The sequence below is a fragment of the Cynoglossus semilaevis genome, chromosome 14 (assembly GCF_000523025.1).
Source record: "Cynoglossus semilaevis isolate Cse_v1.0 chromosome 14, Cse_v1.0, whole genome shotgun sequence".
In the NCBI taxonomy this organism is placed as follows: domain Eukaryota; kingdom Metazoa; phylum Chordata; class Actinopteri; order Pleuronectiformes; family Cynoglossidae; genus Cynoglossus; species Cynoglossus semilaevis.
This window is the reverse complement of record NC_024320.1, coordinates 27,565,211-27,587,947: the sequence shown is the minus strand read 5'-3', so window position 1 is coordinate 27,587,947 and position 22,737 is coordinate 27,565,211. Positions and strand designations below refer to the sequence as shown.

The following is a 22,737-nucleotide window of genomic DNA, read 5'->3' as shown; positions in this document are numbered from 1 at the left end:
GGGCCAGTTTTGGCCTGCGGACCGTATGCTTGACACCACTGATCTGCATCTAATACTAAGACAAACTAGGCTTATCTAAAAAAAACATCTGAGATTATTGGCCTGTGTTGTCATGTGGCCTGTCATCCTCTTGGTGGCAGCCTTTTAATCATAAGGTGCAGTCATGAAGGGATGGACATGTTCATGCACGAACCACTAACTAACAGTACACTAGTGGAGGGAAAAGGGAGAAAGACGGGAGGAAGTCTGACTACATCTTGGACCACACTGCATGGCTTTACTTATTTGTTCATTGTTCCCTCTGAGGTATTGTCCAGAACAGTCCTACAGGGATCTCCCTGTGGATGGGAGGTCATGACGCCGTCAATGAAGGAGGCTGGGAGTGGACAGACGGTTCTCCTTTCAGATATGTTCGCTGGGCCGAAGGTTAATGTGAACTTAACTTGGTCGGACAAATTTTCCGAGACAATTTCCTTCAGGAAAACAACATTTTTTTAGTTCATTTCTTGACTTTCTTCACAGGTAATCCAGATGACTATTTTGGTGAAGACTGCCTCTCCATGTACATTAATGATGGTTATTGGAATGATGACGTCTGTGAATACAAGCGAGGATACATCTGCAAGAAGAGAGGTGAGATGTTGGCCATGGCTCTTTACTCAGAGGACAGAACTGACCTGATGAAAAACATCATCACTGAAAACACAAATATTTAGAACATGAATCCAAATGCATGAAAGATTAGCCATAACTTAGTGACCTAGTACACCAAAGTTTATAGACATGAAGTCAACAATCCTAGAACCAAAGGATTAGCTTTTGAGATTTTGTGCCTTTTTCTTTCTCCTTAATTTCAAGATTAAATCTAAGAAGTGATGATGTCATTCACATTTAAACTATTTTAAACAGTTGTTAAACTTTTTTTTTTTATTAAGCATATTATTAAAAGTTTAAACTATTTTTTTTTATTAAGCATATTATTAAAATCTTTTCTTCATATTTTACAATTTAGGCTGTTTAATCTCAAAATTCTGATATTAAAAAAAACCTTTTTGTATTTCTTGAATTTGGTACGTATACTCTGATTTTAAGAAGTTGTCAAAAATAAAATACTTAATTTAGTTGGCTTCAGAAATCAATTTGTCATTGAGTTTGAGGATGGACTCAGTGCCACCTGCCGCCCTTGTATAACATTCAGAATGTTGGTACTGTACGTGTTTAAACTCATTATTCATGTATCCTTCTTTTAGGACGGACTCCTGAGCCTCCTCCACCCCATGATGGTAACTACATCTAAAGATTGACACTGACTTTCTGACACTCACCTCCAGTAGGACCATACATGTCTGTGCTGACTTCATATATCCAGAGGTGAACTTTTCCATGCAGGTTTCATGACAGCACTGGTGTGTGAGGGCTCATCTGCTGTCCTTCACTGTCCAGAGGAAAGTGCCATAAACATCCAGTCTGCCTTCTACGGACGAAAAAAAGACGATATCTGTCCACACCTGGGAGATTCAGGAGGTGCTGTGGAAGAGTTTTGAACAGTATTTGGAAAACTGGTACCTTATCACTGCTTCATGCTCATCCCATGTTCTGCAGGAACCTGCACAGTAGATGGCGTCCTCCCTTTGATTCGAAAGATCTGTGACAATCGTCGCTTTTGTTTCGCATACGCTCATGTGGACCAGGACCCCTGTCCAACTGTCTCCAAATATCTGGAGATTGTCTACAGCTGTGAACAAGAAGGTTATTCTACTTCACCAGACATCCTGAACTTCTTCATCACCATCATCATCATCTGACCGTCTCCTGGTGTTGTGGTTTCTCTGCCCTCAGTGTGTCTGCACGGCCTGGGTGTTGAGGATGGACTGGTCACTGACTCTCAGCTCACTGCTTCTTCCTCCACTGGTGGTTTCACTCCTGATAAAGCCAGACTGAATGGAAATTCCTGTTGGATGCCTTCAGGAAGCCGTAAGGAAAACTAAGTTTATATTTGTATTAAAACAGTGAGAATGAGATGAGATAAATGAATGAAACTTTACTGGAGCCGTCATACAAATGGCAAAAATCAATTAGTGAAATTAATCGATTTTTTTTTTATTCTAACTCATGAACTTAAAGACTTTTCCCATATTAATCATTCCACAATTTAGTTAATAAAGCTGTGAAACAGAACCATTTATCTGCTGGGAATTGTCTTTCTTTTCCAGCAATATACAGAAAAAAAGTATTATTTAGGCATGTTAATCTATCCTGATTAATCCACAGCTACCCAGTGCATGTATAAACAAAAAATTAAAGGACAATTAAAAAGTTTAAGCAGAAATATACTTTATAATATACACAATATTTAATCTGCTTCTGTCTCCAGCAAGCTCAAGCTGGATCCAGGTGAACCTGGGTCCCATCAGAAAAGTAACAGGGATCGCCATCCAAGGTTGTCCTCAAAACGACCACTGGGTCACTAAGTTCAGGATCAAACACAGTATGGATGGAAACACCTGGACAGATTACACTGCTGACGGAGAGGTGAAGAGACAGAGACTAACACCTTAAAAACATCAAGGTATTGTGGTTACAAAACAAAAAGGTACCCTCTTTGTTTGCAGTTTTTCCCAGGCTCAACTGATCGGAACACCGTGGACACTCAGCTGATGGGAACACCTGTGTCCGCAAAGTACGTCCGTATCCTTCCACTGGAATACAGCGGACAGACAGGACTGCGTTTTGATGCTTTGGGGTGCACCCCTGACTGTAAGAGAGCAGTTATTACAACAAACATCTGCTGTGATGTCATGCATGGCAAAAAATAATAAAAATTAACGCAACGTATGATTTTACAGATGCCGTTAGATGCTCCAGCAAGGCCAACTTTAACTCCTTCAATGACAAAATGACGTAAGTTACGTCATCTCACATTTGAAAAGATTCTTTTTTTTTTATATTCTTCCTTTTGGTGTCTTTAGTTCATGAATTTCCAAAAAATTATTTTATATTCTTCTCTTTGGTGTCTTTAGTTCATGAATTTCCATTGGCTACACAGTGAGAAATCTTTACTCTCATGTCTCATTCAGTGTCCACTGTCCAGCACATTGTGCCAAAGAAAATTATGAAGTTTTCGGTACGACCACATATCGTGGGGTAAGTTTCTTCATCGTCGAATAAATGCTTTAATACAACATATAAAATAAAAATCTATGACAATCTTAACACATGATCCTTCATGACAGGACTCCAACATCTGTGCAGCAGCCATCCATGCTGGAATTGTCCTCAATGAAAATGGAGGAGACTGCACCTTGTTGAAAGCTCCAGGACAGGACTTCTACACAGGTTCCACCAGGAATGGGATCACCTCCAGAGAGTACGTGGCTGAGTTTCCTCAAATAAATCACCCTTCCATTGAGCTGTTGTTGAGTTTCTCCTTATTAGATTTTGACTCACTGTTTTGAGGTGTTGCGTTTTTCTTTAGGTTTGACGGGAACTTCGAGGTTTCCTTCACTTTTGCAGATGGCGGTGAGTTGACTTGTTTGCAGTCCTACAAATTAAGAATATTTCCATTGGTGAGTTTTTAATACTTTGGAATTTCATTCCTGCCTTTAAATTTTCCAAAATGTCTAAAACATTGGAATAAGCAACAAAAACAAGAAAAAAAAAGAATGACTGTACAGACCTCAAACATCAATCGTCCAATTTTCTCATCTTCAATCTGGATTAATTACTCCCTATCGGCAGAGCTCAGGTGCTCGGGACCAGACTGGCATGAGTTTGGTGATTTCTGCTACAAGGCTTTCAGTGACAAAAAAACCTGGCACGACGCACGGGAAAGCTGCAGGAAGTTGGGAGCTGATCTGGTGTCCATCCTCTCCATGGTTGAGCAGAGCTGGTTGGAAAGTTATCTGTATTTATGTAAGAATCTGCAAAAAATACACAAAAACACAAATGACCTGATGATCCTTGTATGTGACTATTAGCAGACGGACAAAACACTGAGGTAAAACATACAAAACAATGGGTGAATAAAAACCTCCCTCATTCCCATTTAAAACAGATAGTCATCTGCATATATAGAGACTTGACATGTGTTTGGCTCCATAATCATATCAAGATGAGGTCTACACTTTTTTGGCACTTGTCCTTTACAGTGACCAGTGATACGTGGATTGGACTAAATGACCTAAAGGTCCAAGGCTTTTTCACGTGGTCAGATGAACACATGACCACCTTCACCCACTGGGCTCCCGGAGAACCAAACAATCACGAGGGCTTCAACGAAGACTGCGTAGAGATGTGGAACACAGTGAGTTTGACAGCAATGGAGGACAATAATACATAAATATATAATAAATATAATAAATAATAATAATTTGTACAATCAAAAAACGATTTAATTGATGGGTTTTTTTCTGCAGACTGGTCGATGGAATGACAAACCCTGTACAGAGCTCAACAGCTACATATGCAAGATGCCCAAAGACCATTACCCCCTGCCCTCTGTGCAGCCCACGGTGTACGGTTGTCCTGCGGTATGATATGTTAATGTCACTGTTTCCTGTTCAACCACAGTGTGTGTGTAAACATGTAGGACTCATGAATCTTATACAGGGCTGGAGTGCATACGGCTACTCCTGTTACTGGATGGAGGAGTCGGTCAAGACCTGGACCGAGGCTAAAACCTTCTGCACCGAGAAAGATGGCGTCCTGCTGCACATTGGAGACATGTGAGTCCGGCCAAATTCACAAAACACAATTGTGTGATGTCAACGTTCCTGAGGAGGGGAGCCTGGCAGCTGAATGCTGTGTCTCCCATTCTACTCTTATATATTTTTGCAAATAGTCATCATACCAATATCTTTAAAATAGCCCTCCTGTTTTTGTGTGTTTCACTGCAGTTATGAACAAGCACACTTCACAGTAGTGTTGGCAGGAAGGACTGGGTTCTGGTGGCTTGGCCTGCGAGCTCATGGTGGGGACGGTGGGGGAGTGGACTACATCTGGGACAATGGGTCCCCTGTCACCTTCACTCACTGGGACAGAGACCAGCCAGGTTGGATTATTGTGACTACTTCACTGAATGGACAGGGAAACAAGGACACGTCAGAAACTCCTCTTTTGTCCCCAGATAACGGAGAGGGTACATGTGTGGCGATGACAACCGGGCAGCCTGGAGGATTCTGGGATGACAAACCATGCTCAGAGAAATATGCCTTCATATGTGAGAAACCTAGACCTGACATCAGCCCACCCACCAGACCCCCGACCCCTCCTCCATCACAGGGCTGTTCTGAAGGCTGGACCGCGCTGCCTCACTTCAGGAACTGTTACAAGGTACGTCAGAAAGTTATTCATCAAAAGCTAATGAGATCTCCATTCACTAATGTTCTATTTTGTTACATACAGCTATTCCACAATGTGGACTGGTCCTCAAAGAAAAGCTGGGGAGCAGCACGTGAGGACTGTGTGGCCAGAGGAGGAGACCTGGTCAGCATCCACAACCAGGAGGAGGAAGACTTTCTGTCTCTGTACAGCAAGGCCAGCAGCAAGTGGATCGGCCTCAAACGCAACTCCGTTGAAGGAGGTATGTTTAAAGATGTGTGTTCAATATCAGCATAATTATGTAAAATCTGTAAGAATTGTTATTGTTTTTTCCTCTGATAATGAAAACCCGAAAAACGCAATGCCTGGGTTTCGGCAAATGATGTGTGCTCTAAAAGTAGTATTGGGAATAAACAGTTCTATATTAAAGCAAAGCTCACTAGATGGCAGCATTGCAGCTCATTTAATTAATCTCATACTCGTACAATGGTTTGTACAGATAAATAAATAAATATTACCAGGCCGATATCGCTATTGGTTGATATTGGAATCTGAAATTAAGTGTTAAGACATATATTGGCATATCGGCAAAAAGTTAATATCGGACATCCATAATAAAAACCTAAACATATATTTTGGAATAGGGTACTCCTGGAGCGACGGCACACCTGTGTCTCACACCAACTGGGGACATGGTGAACCAAACGATCATGAGGGACGGGAGGAGTGTGTGGAGATGATGAGCAACACCAACGGGACACAGTCGTGGTGGAACGATCTCAACTGTGACGCTCACCAGGACTGGATATGCATGATTACTAAAGGAAAGACCCCCGTCCCGCCCCCAGTGACTCCACCTCCAATCCCAGGTAAAATGAGACAAGAGGTCAAGTTAATGGAGGCGAGAAGCTGCGATGGAACTAAGGATATAAATCAATATGGGATGTTGGGGATTTTTTTCTAAACAAAACATCAGATTATGTCCTTTAAATCTCTCACTGTCATAAAATGCCTGGTTTTAGCTGGATGTTGCAAATATTCAGTAAAAATCAATACAATTGGGGGCATCTCTTTAAAAAAGTTTTTAAAATTAGACAAGCTACAGATTATGTTGAGGCTAAAGATTAGCATATAAATTAACTGCAGAGTTAGTTTAAAGGTAAACAGGGTGCAGTACCATGATTTCAGCGCTTATTTACCATGGTATTTAGAGAGGCGCTGTTTTACACATCATAAAAAGCTCTCACTATGAGAGACAAAGAGGAGGAGACAATCGTGTTTTTATTCAAAGAAAATTATATTCTGAAAATAGCCTAACTTAGTAGCTAAAAAAATCTAAAAGCATCTACGGAAGAGTGAAAAGTATATGTCTATGAAGTATACAAAAAGAATTGTTGGCTAATGTTGCAGCGTATTCATAACAATAAGAGAAAGGAGGTTTGTCCAAACAAAATATTTCTCCCATAATTTTGAAAAAGAAGAGTGTCTTACAACTTTAAAATAGATCATGTAAAATCTCAGCACCATTCATAAAACCAACATCACCCCTTGCTATTCCAGCTCCTGACTGTGGAGCCAACCCAGGCTGGAGGAAGAATAACAACATCTGTTATTACTACAACGACACTAACGTGGTGGACTTTCACACCGCCATGGTTCGCTGCTACCATGAGAACGCCTCCCTCGTCTCCATCCTCAACAGTAACGAACAGGCCTTTGTCAACAGCATGGTACGTCTCTGACTTATTTACACGACTGCTATCTCTTCATTAGCTGTGTGAAACCTGTGATCTGTAAGATGGGTTCTTCCTCCAGGTTGGGACAGGGAAGGTGGCTGCATCCTGGATTGGGATGCGGGTGTTTGGCATCGCAAGTGCACAATACATGTATGTATGTGATTCCATCTGGTGGAAACTAAAGAATCAATCTTCATTGGAGGACACAGCAATTTTATTTTATTTTTTTCATATCTGCACATCCAAAAGACCAAAGATGTGTGTGTTTTGTGTCCACAGGTGGGTGGACCAGTCCCCTGTGACCTACACTCACTGGGCTTCAGGTGAGCCCAACAACGCTAACGGGGAGGAGCAGTGTGTTCAGTTTAACAGACATCAAGGTACTGCGGGGTTTTCTCTAGTTAAAATACTTCTGTGTTTAAATACCAGGTTTACTGAACGCCTTTTGGCAATAATTTATGTTTTGTTAAGGTGGATGGAACGACGCCAACTGTGGCCGAACTGCAGGTTACCTTTGCAAGAAGTTCCCCGGAGACATTCACACCACTCCTGCACCCACACAGCCCTGGCAGGGATACTGTCCTGCAGGTGACCAGCAGGAAATAACTGTGGACAACAACGGACCAAAATTAAATTCATTTAAACCTATTTTATATTTTAAATATTGACAACCAGCCAACTACTATTCATAGAAATAGTTATACCTGGAAACCGCGTGTCTTTTGTCATTATTTACGTCGCTTGTCGACATGAGCGTTTTCCTCAAGTATAACGTCGTCGTACGATAGGTCGGAGAGAAGCACGTGTGAAGACGAACTAATAAATTACTTCAGACATGTATTAAGGAGTCAAGGTGTTGTACTTTTTTAGAATAATTGCTAATACGGTGGTTAAAACTGACGTTTTAACAAGATAATTAATTTATTTCCGGTGCAATGGAAAACAGGTCAAGGCCCGCCTACTCTGAAAACTGATTGGTCTGCTCGACAAAATCAACCAATCACAACGTATGTTTTGAAAATTGTAGCTCATGAATAGTAACACTCGTTCAGTACCACAATTAGGCGCATGGTGTCATATTTTCCCCGCTTCACACGAACCCTCAGGACATTTGATTTAATTTCTGCGCATCAGGAAACTTCTGTCAATATATGTGGGAGACTCACGAAACGTCTAAGAGACTTTAAATACATCATTTAATAGACTAATAGATCATACATAAGATCCACTGCAGTACTATGATAACTCATCAGTAATTCACAGTGACATCTTGTGGTGTAAAGTTGCACAAGAAGTGCTGTCATCTCCCTTGAAACTTACTGTGTCCTCTGTCCTCCCCTTCTGTTCTTCCTTCAAGGATGGTTGCGTTTCAGGAACAAGTGCTTCATATTCAAAGGGAAGAAAAATGACTTGAAAGCCAACTGGACGTACGCTCGGAGTTGGTGCCAGGAACAAGGAGGAGAGTTGGCAGTCATTGATGACCAGTATGAAAATGGTAAGAAAACAATTTCACATGTTGTAAATCCTTTTGACTACATTCAAATCTCCCTCTCTGTCCTGGTAGACTTTGTGGCCAGTTACCTGAGGGACCTGGAGCTGCCCACGTGGATTGGTCTGTCAGATCTCTTAAATGAAAACCAATACACCTGGAGCGACGGCGTCAGCCCAGTGCTGTACACCAACTGGAACCAGAATGAACCAAACAACGCAGGAGGAGCGGTGAGGGGACATTAGTTGTCTTTCAGAGTACTGTAGGTCCTATTTTAGTCACAATGTTGGGGGTTTGATTACCAACTGTGGTCGTCAACCTTTGGACTGGACCGGTTTAGTTTCTTGAAAAGTTGGTCAAAAAAAAAACGTCTTCAGTTCTAACAGGCTGATGGAAAGTTCTGGTATTTAGCCTTGAGAACGATGTGTTGCAAAGTTGAATTTCGAGATAGCTACATAACTAATGTTCTATTCCCTCCTCAGGAAGACTGTGTAGCGATGGCTCACGGCCCCCTGGTGACTGGTAAATGGAACGACGACGCCTGTCACAAGGAACACAGCTTTGTTTGCTACAAGGGGAAATGTCAGTCATCACCACTCACGTAAAACACTGAATTATATAAAATCATCTGCTCTTCACTCCAATTCATCCCCATGTTTTCCCCACACCAGCAAACAGCACCGGCCCTCCACCCCCGACACCCACCTCCTGCCCCCCTGACTACGTACCCTGGTACCAGAACTGCTACAAGCTGGTGCATGAGCCCACACCATGGGACGCAGCCCAAGCAGCGTGCAAACAGGAGGGTGGAAACCTGGTCAGCATCGACTTGAGCTACGACCAGGCCTTCGTCTCCATAGTGGTGCAGCAGGCCAAGTCTGACGTGTGGATTGGACTCCGGCGCAAGGTGGGGCCCAAATTAGACTGTATGACAAAATTATATATATATATAAGAGCGAATAAGTACACAGTAAACTAAATAATATAAAATATTTTCTAACTGGGCCTGTCTCTCTAATGAGTAAATACTAACTTAATAATAATCTAAAGCAGGGGTGTCAAACATAAGACCCGTGGGCCAAAACCGGCCCTCTTGGGGTTTTAATCCGGCCCACTTGAAATTATATTTCATTAAATATTAAAATGTATCTGATATATTCGTACTTCTTTGCATCATGACGGCCCTGCTCTAAAGTATTTAATTTATGGGCCTAAAAACACTTTTTGCATGATTTATGATAATAATAATTATGTTTTTCTCATTAACTACATTTTGGCCAATTTTATATTTTATTTTATATAAATGTGTTAGGTTTTAGTTATGTGAGTTATACGTACATATATACAGCATATGAAATATATTTACATACATACATTTACGTACATACATACATGTGTGTATAAATATACATATACACACATATATATGACGTAAATTACGCTATACTATAATCTGCTGCATGTGTCAACATGTACAGTATATGATGTAATATTTGTTGCAGTTGAAAAATGTCCAAAGTTTCAGCGTCTCTCATTAAGACCAGACTTTTAAAGTGTTCTGTTGCTGCGTTTCTAACCCAGGACGATGGCTCGTACTACTGGTCCGACGGCTGGCCAGTGTTCTTCACTCAGTGGGGTCCAGGAGAGCCCACTAACATCAAGGATGAGGGCTGTGTGAGCATGCTGGTTTCACGATTCTTCTATGGAACCTGGAACGACACCAAGTGTGAAGTGGCCAAACCCTACATCTGCAAAATCACCAGAGGTTCAACTCAAGTCACACACTCCAAACATTTAATTCAACCTTGAAATCTCTCAGCTGAGTTGCTCAGTTTTCTACATTTCTACGTAACTACATGACCTTGTGAACAGAAACTTGCTAATATATAGCTTTAGCTCATCATTAGTTTTACATTTCATAATGGATAAGGGGTCAGTAACTACATGACCTTGTGAACAGAAACTGTATTGAAACTGAATCTGTAAGCGTTCGTGTTCTATGTGTCTGAATGTGATCTCAGAAACCCCACCTCCGACTCCTGCCCCCGGCGATGGAAAGTGTTTGCCCTTCTGGATTCCCTACGGTCGCTACTGTTACCTAGTGTACAACAGTGAGAAGGGCTACTCCTGGCCCGACTCTCGACACTACTGCCAAGAAGCCAAAGCAGAGCTGGTGTCCATCCACAGCAGAGCAGAGGTGGAGTTCATCAGAAACCTCAACTACACCAAAAAACACAACATCTGGATCGGACTCACCAGAGATCGAAACTGTAGGTGGACAAAATGACGAGGATATGAAAGCAGCTATGAAAGAGGGTTAGGGGGATAAAGCACATGGATGAACTTTGGGCTTCTATTTTTTTAGTTGGCTGGGGCTGGACAGATAAGACGTCCGTTGGCTACGTGAACTGGGCTCCTGGAGAACCCAACGCGGCCTTCCATCCTGGTGACGTGGCCGAGGAGAACTGTGTGGAGATGTACGACGATGGACGCTGGAACGACAACAACTGTCTGCAGAAGAGAGGCTTTGCATGTCGACATCGGCAGTGTAAGGACTTTGTGATCTGAGATTTTTAGCCAAATGTCAACACAATGACAAAAAAAGTCATAAGTTTGAGAAAAAAGTTGTAACATGAGAAAAAAAAGTTTATAATAGTCAACAATATGGGGGGAAAAAAGTCATGAGAAAAAAGTCAGAACATTACAAGAAAAAAGGCCACACATTTATGAGAAAAAGAGTGGTAATAATATGAGGAAAAAGTCGCAGGTTTACGAGAAAGAGTCGTAATGTTAAAAGAACAAAGTTGCACGGTTATGGGGAAAATCTCGTAACATTCTCAATGTGGTCCTCATTATCACTTCCATTGCTGTATAACTGCTGTTAAGTTTTGACCCAATGAAGCAGTGATTCAGTACCAATCAAATAATGGCCTTCATTACAGATTACACCACAGATGATGGCGGGAATCCCATTTTCCCCACAGACGGGCCACATATCAACCGTAAGTGTGACCTGGTGCCAAAATAACACAGCATAAAAAAAACTGTTTTATTTCTGGCCCTGGTTTTTCCTTCATCCCAGTCTTTTTGGTTTCATTAACCATCACTGCAGAGCGGACTTTTATTAGTTGATTTACAAAATAGGTCAGGGACCTCTGGTTTAAATCATTATTATTATTGTTGTTGTTGTGATTGCCTCACTGTGCACAGAATTAGTTAGAATTGAATCCACCAATCACATGGCACAATTTACAGCAGCAAAATTAATAAATGGATCAAATGTAAATTTGTTCTTGTTTTTTTAGCAATGAAAAATAAAAATCTTTTTTTTTTCCCGTGTCGTACAGAAGGAGCGGTGATCGCGGGTGCCGTCATTGCAGCCGTGGTGATTTGCAGCCTGATCGTTGGAGCTCTTTACTACGTCTTCAGTGTTCGAGGATATAACGTCAAAGCCTTGAGTTGGCCGTCAAAGTCCTCAACAACAGTAGATGTGGTAAGTTCAGAAATCCACACGTATTGTGAAAAAGAAATAGAATTACGGGGGGTCCTCGACTTTTGAGACGTACAAACTGAACTGAACATTAGTACCCATGTCGCTCAGCTACACTAACGCAGTGGTGACATCATAATCTCGGACATATCGAAAATATCAGAAGAGTCTGATTTACGCCTGGGAGCCAAAATGAAGGGCAAAAATTTCCTTAAAAAACGCAAACTAAAGAAAGCGAATGTAGCATAATCCAGTTTATGACCAACAACCGACGAACGTAAACAAAACTGTCAGACACTGCGTGTATCTCCACGTGACGACATATTTGTCCTCTCTTATCACCAATTACTTCCCGTGTGATATTTGTTTAACGCGACACGTCTAAATAATGATACAAACTTTCTTACTACATTTATGGGAAATGGCGTAATGACGAAACACCGTCGAGGGTTGAGGACATAGCAAACCGAGCGAGGACCTCCTGTATTATCATTTATAAATATTAACTTTTTTTCCCCTCTTCTGTTGAAGCCTCATTTCAGCAATCCTAACTTTGGAGCAGAGTGAAACAGGCGAACTGCAGACATGTTTTGTACAGTCAAATGTTTTTTTTTAAGCCAAAATTTTTAAATCATTGACAATCGTCTTCAAGATGTCCACAGAGTTTATGATAAGATATTGTACATACATTCGAATCTGACAGAAAAATCCTCAAGATTTGTTCAAGTCAAACAGTGTTGACGTTCGTTTGTGACATCAGGCAAACATGAAATGTTTTGGGGTTTTTTTGTTTGCACTCTGAGAAAAATAATGACATTAAAGATTGCGTGTTATATCCAGTGTTTATTCATCTGTGTACACTGCAACACAAATTCCTCAAATATTTCACAAAATGAAAAAGAACAAAATCAATGTCCTTCAGAATCCTTCCTGATCATTTTTCCAGTAGACGAGGCGTAAACCAACCTTGGCACCGCCTGATCACAATGACATGAATCCACAGATTGGAAAGAACAACATCCGACAAAGTAGGAAAAGAGACGGTGACGTCGGCCGGTTGTTTATGAACCACCGTGTGTGTGGTGTGATACAGCCGCCTGTAGATGATCCGTAGGTAAAAATGAGAAGAATCCCTTGTTCCTGGGCAGCTGTCCACACGGTGACTTCTTAAAAAATAGCATCTAATCTGTCCTTCTGAGAAAATAAAGTGAGGAACACTCGGTTGGTCCTTGTTTAGCCCTTTGAAACAACCGCTGAACTTACAAGACAAATGAGAAAGTACAGGGCGCTCAGTCCGAGACGTGAGGATCAAATGTAAACCAAGTCATACTCATCACATTTTCCCATGAGCTGCTTCAATAACGACAAAATCAAATCTTTATTGCTTGGTGGAATTTTTTTTTTTTCCCTGTACAAAACCTAATCTGCTCCTAGGTGACGTTATCCTTAAGGAAACTGAACTTAAGTGAAGGAAACATGTAAGAAGGCTAGGCTAGGCTACTGCTAAGTGCAAAAACTAAAGTGAACACCACTGTGTACCTTTCAGTGATTTTTTTTTTTTTTTTGGTTCCACTTTAGCCAGAAAGGAAATTTAAAATGATTAGTGCTGACAGAGAAAATTCCCGTTTCTAAGTACAGAAAGTGGAGACGAGTGAAGTTAATCCCTTTTTTTTCCAGCATTTTGTTTGAGCGTTGACTGTATATAAGAAACGGACGTAGCTACTTGGTCTCTTATTATGATTGATGTCGATGTGGGCTAGAAAGGCTTGGCTGGTTCCTTAGATAATTCAGAATAAATGAAGGCTGATGATAATAAATTATAGATATTGTTAATAAATTAATACAAAAGAGAACAAACATGAATCTGACAATACTGTGGAGTCAAGCTCTGTGAGGAGGCCTGGGAAGTGACAGAAGTTACTTTTTTTTTTTATTATTTCCAAAACGTCAGGCTTTAATGAAGGCGAAGACCTGAAGCCCTGTCAGGGGTTCAACTTTAAGACCAGGTCAGAACTGGATCCACGACTGAGATGCAGTGTAAATACACACGTGCGGCTGCAGCTCAGGTTTCATTAATTATTAGTCCTTCATGATTCTGACCATGTGACACGCTCGCTGTGGACTGCAGTGATCAAAGGGCATAGAAATGTTTACTTTACTGGCTATCCTGAAAAAAAAGGAAGACTGAAAACAGAGAAACTTAAGAGAAATGAGATCAAACTAGTTTCTACTTCCAGGTTGTGTTCATTATGGTTTTCGGTGACTTCAGCTCCTTCAGGTCATTACATTCAGACTGTTTGATGTCAGTGACTCCACCATCAAACGGCACTTTGGGTTAAATCTGATCGACGTCTCCATTTACTTCAGTCCAAATTGAATTAAAGCCGCTGTTCATTGGACAACATTCCTTTTAAAACTGCTGCTGAGGAAACACCAGGACGTGGAGACTGTGTTCACACTTGGAGTTTGGTTCTTAAAATGCAAAATTAGGTTTCGTTACATTATTATAGCACAGGGAAAAAATGACTATTTTCCAAACCTGAGGAGACTTTTTCAAATCGAGAATGTGGACATTAAATTCCCCAAATCTCTTAATTAAGTGTTTCAGTCAAGTTCTTAGAGCCGTCGTGTCTTCTGAGCTCCCAGTTATTTTCAAAGTTAATTCTACAGATTTTTTTTAGGATTAAGTCCAAGTCATTTGAGAAAACTTTCAATCAAGTCCTAGCTGAGCTAACTGAGTTGAGTTCTGTGAGTTGAACTCAGAGTCAGAGTCTCAGTCACAGAACAGGAAGTACCAGTCAAGTCTGAGTCTGTTCCCATGTTTCCAAATCTGACTCTGAGTCACTAAAGGAAAGTTTAAATCCGGTCCAACTGAGTTTCCACATTTGAGGTTTGAGGCAGAAGAACAATTTGTAAAGTCAAGTCCAAAATAAGTCTGGAAGGAGTTTAGGGTCAAAGTACCGATATCTCTGTGAATCAAGTCCATGTCAGGGGACCAGGGTTACAAAATAACACAAAGTTTGAACAATGTCTGTGGGGGGAGGGGTGTGTGTCCAAGTCAGAGTCACTAAAGAAAAGTTTGGTTCAAGTCCGGCTGAGTTCTCACACAAGTCAGGTTCAAGTCCAAGTCAAATTAGTAGTCTTTGTATCGGGGGTTTATGATGAGTCCGAGTGAGTCCTTGGACTTCAAGTCAAATTCACGTAAAATAGTTTGAGACCCGTTCTACAGTCCTTCCACATCAGGACTACATCTAAGCCACCAAGAGTCAAATCTGAATTTCCAGACAGTTTGTGTCACCGAAGAACAGGTCTGATTGGAGTCCCAGTGGTTTAACACTCAAGGACAAGTCACTGGAGAACAGTGGGACTCGAGTCAATTCAGTCTGTAGCAAAAGCAAAATGTGAAAAAATGATTTGAGTGGAGACCCAAAAGTTCTACATCTAAGGACAAGTCTTGATTTGGTGAGCAGTGGTGCTACACCCTGAACATGTCCTGCAGGATGTGACGCCAACCACAAGGTTCACTTCAGAAGAAACCAAACATCACAAGTGTGAACACACCTCAAACATCAGCCCTGAAATGATTGGATTTTGACAAAGTGCCACAGAGAAGGAAAGACTCCCACAGGGAAGTGGAAAACAAATAAATTACAAGTGCAAAGGTCAGTGTGGTAACATCCTCACTGGTAAATCTCAAAAGCAGCCTTAAAAACAAACACGAGATGACGACTGCGTCAACTCTTCAAAGAAACGTCCATTTGAAATAAAGACGGGGAAAAGAAAGACGTTCATCTGAAGAGGAGCTCAGGACCGGACCCCGTGACGAGGAGGCAGCCTGGTGGGGGCAGTGCAGGGGTCCAACAGTAACAACAGCCTGGTGGTCACTTTACCTTTTGGCCTGGCTGTCCAGTCTCAGCCAGTGGATGCCCTGCCTCATATAACGGACCACGGTGTTCATGGACGATGTGAGAGTGAGTGGACCCAGAGACGAGTCCAGCAGAGACAGCAGACCTGAGACACAGATTCAAGACATTAGACCCACTTTTTGTTTTCTACAACAAGTAGCACAAGGTTGGGAAATGGCAGTGGTTTCAAAAAAAAGAGTTGGCCTCCACTGGGGGCGCCAGAAAATGGCAGTGGTTTTAAGAGTTGGCCTCCACTGGGGGCGCCAGAGTACTTCAGTAAAATGAGGAAGATGACAGATACAACACCGAGATAACGTATGTATGAAAAACCTGTTTTTGTCGTATTTGGGAATTTTTTATTTAATCTGCATTAATCATGATTATGATAACAATTAATCATAAATAATCGTGTTTAATCAGATTAAAAATTGTATTATTTGCAAGGTGGTCATTTTCACATTTATTGCAGCATACTAAAAGTAAAAAGCCTAATATAACTAATTGTTATTGTTATATTGTTATTAAAAAGTTAAAAAAAACCCAAAACCTTTTCTGACTGTTCTTACCACTTCCTCTTTGTGCCATGGCCTCTGCCTGTTCCCACATTTCGTGAGCACCCAAGAATAACGTGGTGATGTTGATGTAGTTGAACATTATTTGTTCAACACCCTGAGGAACAACCGTGCTGCCGACACCAGAACCACCACCACTGTGGTTAGAACCAGGACCTGAGCTGCTGGACGCGTTGGCTGGTGACGGCATGTCGGCCATCGGGGACGGAGTCACGGCGAATCTGGGTTGAGGTAAAGAGGGAGGTCATTTTAACAGAAGATTTTTTTTATATGTGGGGTCAGAGGTCAAAGTTGATAATAGGTGACTCACTTTGTAGTGCTGACCGAAGTCTGATGTGACGTCTAGGGAGAATAATGGAACAGAAAAATAAAGTATTACTAAGACCAAGAGTTTTGTCTTTATTTTATCTGTCTAATGAATGTGTGATTTTAATCATCTCAAAACTATAACTCGTACTCACAGTGAAATGTTCCGCCAGAGTCTTTGAATACTTGAGAGCAGTTTTATATTTGTGTCGAAACATGGCCATCTGCAGGAGTGACTGGCACTTCAAACTACAAGACACAGACACCGTCCATACAATCATTAACATTCAGGAAAATTAAAAAAAAAAAAAGTCTGTATCTACAGGTCAACAACTTCAAATGTTTCTGTGAGATTAATCCTTACAAAAATATGTGATTTTATTTTTTTTTCTCCAAATTGTAATAATCATTTAAATAAAATAATCAGTACTGGTTGTTAATAATAATAATAATTTATATAGAGAAAATACAACAAAATATGTCAAAAAGTATTTAAAAATATAGTTTAAATATGACAAAAAAATATTTTTAAAAAGTCTGACATATTCAATACCACAGTGTTAGCTTCACAGAGGTTTTTGTTTTACTAGTATTACTCGCCAGACCGTCATTGATTACATCGACCACCGCAGCAAATCGATGTGTGACAGGTATGAACAAAGTCTTTCTTACCATAGTGCTATAAAGTCTCTTTCTGAAGGTGGCGCAGAAGAGTCTGATGAACTTTTGAGCTTCAAAACAAATCTGTGCAGGAGGAAAATGTGACAGAAAAATCAAATGCATTCATTGAATTTTGATAAATGTCCAAAGTTCTAATGTTGTCACTTTGAAACTACTGTATTAACAGGCAAATAATTACATTCACACAGAGGGAATGTTGAAAATACCTAAAAACCAAACATAACTAAAACAACAACAACAACAATAATAATAATAATAATAGACAGTTCCTATTTGAGGAGATCCACCGTGTCAGCAAACATGGTGTAAGACGACATGGAGATCTGTGGATCCTTCTCCATGGCGATGCCGCTCTCTACAAAGAACATGGCTGCTTCCACGTAGTTAAACGCTTTGCTGAGTTTATCTGACTGCAGGGGTGGGAGGGGGTGGCAATAGATGAGAAGAAAACAAAACAAATGTAGTTGTACAGTATTGCAGTGTCTGTCAAATAATACATTTAGAAGAAAGCAGAGGTGAAACGTTACCTCTGCATCTGCTTTATGCTTTAATTTTTTGGCCTCTTTTACATAATGTTTTACTGGATACTGTCTGTAGGAGAAAGAACCAGTAAAAGATGAATTAATTAAAAAAAAAAAATCCATGCTGTAAATACATTTACTCGCTTTCCTAGAAAATAATAACATAAAAAATTACATTGTTTTAAACCTTATATAAAATCTGGCCAAAAAAAAAAAAACCCATAGGATTTTAATATAACGTTTTAACAATTCAAATAAAATAATGCATAAATAATGTTTAGCATTTAAACACCTCAGAATGTTATCAAAACTGTAAACAAACATTTCCATATATATATATTTATGTGTATATATATGTGTGTGTATATATGTATATATATAGGGTTGGAAAATGTTTTGATATTTTTTTGTCTCCTATGTATTTTACTTTCACAATATATAATAAATTAATAATAATAATAATTGACAATTGTTGATGTTGTCATTGACATCAGTTGACAGACAGGATTATATTTAACATGCACTGGAGTTTGCATGGGCTAAAATCATGAAAATATGAAACTGTATTTTTGAAAAGCTTAACATTGACAGCAAAACAACAAGATTGATTTAAACGTAGTTTAAATAAACCTCATCTAAACTCACCTGTCTTCAAACTTCAGCATGGGTCTGCTGGTGGACGCCTCCTTGTTGGACTGTGAGGACGATGTGTTCAGGGAACCTTTCAAAGACTGCCATAGTCAAATGAAAGCAGACACTTGATTATAATGTGACGGACATATATCTGTGGAGTCACTACAGCACAGCTACACTGGTCTGTGAAGTATAGAATTATACTGTAATTAAATGGAGGAGTCTCATGGTGTCTCGAACGGCACCTTTTCTGAGTCTGGGTTCCCTGGACGTTTTCCGCTCCTCTTCTTGTGTTGGCCTGAGTCGATTCTCTTCACCTTCTCCTTACTGAGGTCTCTGGTCTCCACAGAGGAGCGTTTCTTAGATTTGGGTTCTGGAGCAGTTTCCTTGTGTGTTGAAGTCGCAGGGTTTGTCTTGGCTTTTTTTCTGCCCCTGTCCTCTGTCTCGCCGCTGCAACTTCTGTGGGCAAAGTTTACAGAAATGAGACGTTGAGAATCAAGAGCTCTTCATGTTATCATCTAACACTCGTCGAATTTAAAGGCATGTCCAAAGTCCACTCGAGAGAAAATGGTGGGACACAGTGTCTGAGGACTTGGTCATAGAGACCTGTCAATCTGTCTGTGGTCCAACACGATTCCCAGCTGAAGGTTTGCATGTCTAACACTCCCTGACTGCTGAGATTAAGGTGAAGGGCCCCACCTGGAGGTCACATCTGTGGGTTTCTGATGTCATGTCTTAATTAAAACTAGAAACAATAAATGACAATAAAATAAAAAATAAAAAAAATCTCAACCTGACAAGTTAAACTACAATAAAAACATTTAAAAAAATCTCAACCTGACAAGTTAAACTCCCTGTAAATCTCTGTTTTTTATCCTCTCCTCCATTCTATTTTTTTCTCCATCTCTTGCGTAACTTTTGTTTCTAAACACTGTTCTCTTTGTATTTTTTTCTTCTGTTGCAGAAAACACAGACAGGAATAAATCATCAATCATTTTGCTGTTCTTTTTCTTAAGGGTAAATTGAGACGTGTGTGGATGTAAACAAACTGAAACACTGAAGACGTGACTGTTTGGTTCAACAATAATAAATAAAAGAAATGTATATATATATATATAAAAAGAAAAGACAAATAAATGGACAGAGAGGTTCAAACAAAAACTTACTGGAGTTTGGCAGAGACATGAGCCGGTGAGTTGATGTTTTCTTCTAGTCTCCGTTTTTTCCCGTGGTGAGGTTTACCGTCCGCCTCCACCTAGAAGACAACAACAAACCTCACATTAAAATAAGAACTGACCTCAGTGTTTTGATCTCCGCTGCTCTCCGTGCACACATCGCTCACTTTTGAGCTTTTCTTGTTCAGGTTCTGTGTTCCTTTTGGCTTCACAACAACTGCTTTTTTCTTTGCGTTGCTGTTGGCGTCCTGCAGGTCGCCAGATGCGCGTGGGACTCTGGACAGCAGACTTAGATCAATCTTCACCACCAACAGTTGAGGCGGCTTAACGACGCCCTTGCTCTTCCCCGGCTGACTGTGGGCTGTTTTGTGAGGTTTCTTGGAGTCTTTCCGGCTGGTTTTCTCTTCCTTTGGTTTGTTGATTTTCACTGGTGGTTGTAGAGATAAGTGGTCAGACTGAGTAAGACTTTGACTGGGGCAGGAGCAGAGGTCGGGATACGTCTTACCACAAGATGTACACCCACTTTGCGGGCCTAGCTTAACATCTAGCTCTGACCCTGCCTTTGGTTTGTTTGAAGCTGTGTGTTTAGTCGTCCTTTTGCTCTCTTTCTTGGAGTCCTTCTCATTGCTTTTCCTGCAATGTTTTGTTTTTATTTTTACTTTGGGCCTGTCAGTTAAACCCGGGTCTTTGTCTTTGGTGACAGACGTTTCCTCACGCCTAACACTGACCGCTGCCTTCTTTGGTGACAGACGTCTCCTCACGCCTAACACTGACCGCTGCCTCGCCGTGATCTGTGCAGTCTTCCTTTGCTGGTTTTGTGTGCGTCTTACATGTCGGTTTTCTGAGCTCAAGCGAAGGGCAGTTATGGCTACTGTTCTGATGACAGCTGTTCTCGTGGCTCTGGCTGTGCTGCTGGGGTTTGTTCAGGTCGTCAACAGGCTCCGTTTGTAGATTAGAAAGCTGAGGCTTGGAGTCCCTGCAGGAGCCGAGCACCTCTGCACTGGAGTGTTTGGAGCTGGGAGTAGACGGGAGCGGTGTGTGAGCCGTGCTCTCGGAGACGTGGACGGTGTTGGGGTTCTGTTGGTTGAACCTGATAAACTGACTCAGCTGCCAGACGTCATTGCTCACTGCTGGAGCGCCGGCCTGGGAAAAGACACAACAGGAGTTCATCAGAGAATCAAGAACGTCCTTCAGCCGTCCTTCTGTGACTCCAGTATAGTACAGCGGCACATTACCTGAGGTTTAACTGAGCTGTTCACCAAAGGTTCTGACGGTTCTCCGGTGGTGCTTTCACTGTCCGACTCTGATCTTGAGCTGCTGTCAGAGTCACTGGAGCTGGCTGTCTCAACCCCACTGGAATGTGCGTTCTCAGAGGAGCTACAACACAATAACACTCACCTATTAATAACACGTTGCACTTTAAAAAAAAGTGTGCATACTCTGCCATCAAGTTAAAGATAAAGTTTTAATGGAATATTTAAAATATTGTTCCTATATACTGTCCTTAGCGACTGCAGATTCCTAGACAGATTCCTAGGATAACCATTATTAGCAGCAATCAAATCTACACTCCTTCAACAATGCTTGTCTACCTTGGTTATTTTAGAGGTCTTATTTTGTTTGCAACTCAAAGTTCAAGTGCTTATCCACGGCAAAGTTGTAACTTTACTGCCAACACAGTGCGACATAAAAGGAGCCGAGGCACTTACGATAAGGAGCTGTGCTGGCCGACCTGGGAAGGATCTGTAAGAACGGGAGACAAATAAAGGCTGTATAAACAAGGACAAATAATTAAAAAATATTTCACAAAAAACAAACTCATTTATTTACCCTCAAACTGATGTAGAACAAATACCAACAATGAAACTACCTGACAGTCAAAGTTAATTTTTAACCTACACATACAAGGGTTACATAAATAACTTTATTATTCACACTTCTGCAAGTGTTGTTTTCATTTGAGAATTCCTTCTTACTAGAATTCCAGGGGGACGTCTTTAACACCCGGGTCACTCCAAGCCACAAGGAAAAATAAAATCTAATTTACCAGATTTACACCGGTGGGAAAAGAGCTCATATTTTTTTATGCTATGATAAAATAAAAATGGTCAAATCGAACAGACGTTTTTAAATTATATCACTCTCTTAAAAATGCTTCAAGCCAATGTTTCCCAAAGGGACAATAAACTGCTCGTACTACGACTGTGCTACCATATGTTACAATGTTATTATAAAACTATATCACTGTAGGTCCAACCTTTGTAAGGAGCAGAACAGAAATCAAAGTGGAAATTATCAGACCTCTTTTAAACTAACCTTTAATTTAGCAGCTTTTTAAATTATAGACTTTCATGGAAATAAAGCTGCAGTGTTTATAAACCACAGCCTGTCGTTACTGCAGTAGTAACAGTTCTTGGACGGTTTCAATTGCATCACAGAGGCTGCACAGAACAAGTACAAAATAAAAAGGTTTTGACTCAAAAACCAATGAAGACTTTGAAGGAATTGGAACGATTTGCCAATAAAATCAGAAGTGTGATTGTAGTAGTCAATACTACGCTAATCCAGCTAATAAAGCTAAAGCTACTGACTTTTTATTTTAAAGGCACAGTCCAGTTTATTACTGAGGTCACTGATTTAACTTGTGTAACAAGGGGAACTGCTACATCTCAGCAGACTTTTTCACATTACTGTTTCAAAACGGAGCGTGTGTGAAACAAAAACAGTTGCTGTTGCTTAACGTAGAGCAAACAGCAGAGGTTATACGTACGTGCTGTGTAAACATTGGCTTAATTTAAAAATGTCAGAGACAATGTCATTTAACATGAAGTGGATTTGCTTTATATAAGTAGAAAAACCCGTAACCCGTTTGACTTTTAAACTTTGTTTTGTAGTGTGAACTTTATACAT

General features: G+C 40.7%; 2 protein-coding genes and 1 long non-coding RNA gene across 9 annotated transcripts in view; 1 reads left to right on the top strand and 2 right to left on the bottom strand.

The window, feature by feature from the left end:
- Window positions 1-505: 505 nt before the first annotated feature.
- Window positions 506-8,406, bottom strand: LOC107989493 (uncharacterized). 4 transcript variants are annotated; one of them, XR_003051666.1, is made up of 8 exons: window positions 7,760-8,406; window positions 7,568-7,661; window positions 3,677-3,920; window positions 3,448-3,541; window positions 1,807-2,755; window positions 1,567-1,735; window positions 1,326-1,474; window positions 506-619 (listed from the first exon to the last, which is right to left on the bottom strand). It is a non-coding gene; the product is annotated as an uncharacterized LOC107989493 (long non-coding RNA). The 4 variants fall into 4 exon arrangements; XR_001761051.2 differs by having other exon boundaries at window positions 1,567-1,962; window positions 2,598-2,755; XR_003051665.1 differs by having other exon boundaries at window positions 1,567-1,951; window positions 2,598-2,755.
- Window positions 1,572-13,194, top strand: LOC103390400 (macrophage mannose receptor 1). Of its 3 annotated transcripts, none has more exons than XM_025061940.1 (28): window positions 1,572-1,749; window positions 1,840-1,974; window positions 2,375-2,532; window positions 2,613-2,757; window positions 2,847-2,901; window positions 3,078-3,144; window positions 3,234-3,367; window positions 3,476-3,519; window positions 3,739-3,912; window positions 4,149-4,303; window positions 4,416-4,529; window positions 4,609-4,724; window positions 4,896-5,050; window positions 5,126-5,581; window positions 5,964-6,188; window positions 6,880-7,049; window positions 7,135-7,205; window positions 7,335-7,435; window positions 7,527-7,643; window positions 8,413-8,550; window positions 8,620-8,774; window positions 9,027-9,126; window positions 9,216-9,451; window positions 10,126-10,309; window positions 10,566-10,814; window positions 10,910-11,092; window positions 11,487-11,546; window positions 11,892-13,194. In XM_025061940.1, exons 1-28 carry the CDS (start codon window positions 1,581-1,583, stop codon window positions 12,101-12,103), a joined length of 4,278 nt encoding a protein of 1,425 aa, XP_024917708.1. In that variant the 5' UTR covers window positions 1,572-1,580; the 3' UTR covers window positions 12,104-13,194. The 3 variants fall into 3 exon arrangements, with proteins under 3 accessions (XP_024917708.1, XP_024917707.1, XP_024917706.1); XM_025061939.1 differs by having other exon boundaries at window positions 4,896-5,331; window positions 5,404-5,581; XM_025061938.1 differs by having other exon boundaries at window positions 4,896-5,581; window positions 11,892-12,037; window positions 12,566-13,194.
- Window positions 13,195-13,583: 389 nt separating this feature from the next.
- Window positions 13,584-22,737, bottom strand: part of aff1 (AF4/FMR2 family, member 1) — an 18,522-nt gene continuing 9,368 nt past the window's right edge. Inside the window, exons 7-20 of one of the 2 annotated variants that reach the window (XM_008326236.3) lie at window positions 21,537-21,570; window positions 21,063-21,204; window positions 20,608-20,970; window positions 19,995-20,561; window positions 19,819-19,907; window positions 18,898-19,111; window positions 18,665-18,750; window positions 18,026-18,089; window positions 17,772-17,908; window positions 17,490-17,561; window positions 16,973-17,066; window positions 16,822-16,853; window positions 16,506-16,732; window positions 13,584-16,045 (exon numbers count right to left, since the gene is read on the bottom strand). In XM_008326236.3, the coding sequence (XP_008324458.1) occupies window positions 15,921-16,045; window positions 16,506-16,732; window positions 16,822-16,853; window positions 16,973-17,066; window positions 17,490-17,561; window positions 17,772-17,908; window positions 18,026-18,089; window positions 18,665-18,750; window positions 18,898-19,111; window positions 19,819-19,907; window positions 19,995-20,561; window positions 20,608-20,970; window positions 21,063-21,204; window positions 21,537-21,570 (2,246 nt within the window). In that variant the 3' untranslated portion in view covers window positions 13,584-15,920. The other variant, XM_008326235.3, reaches the window with a different exon arrangement.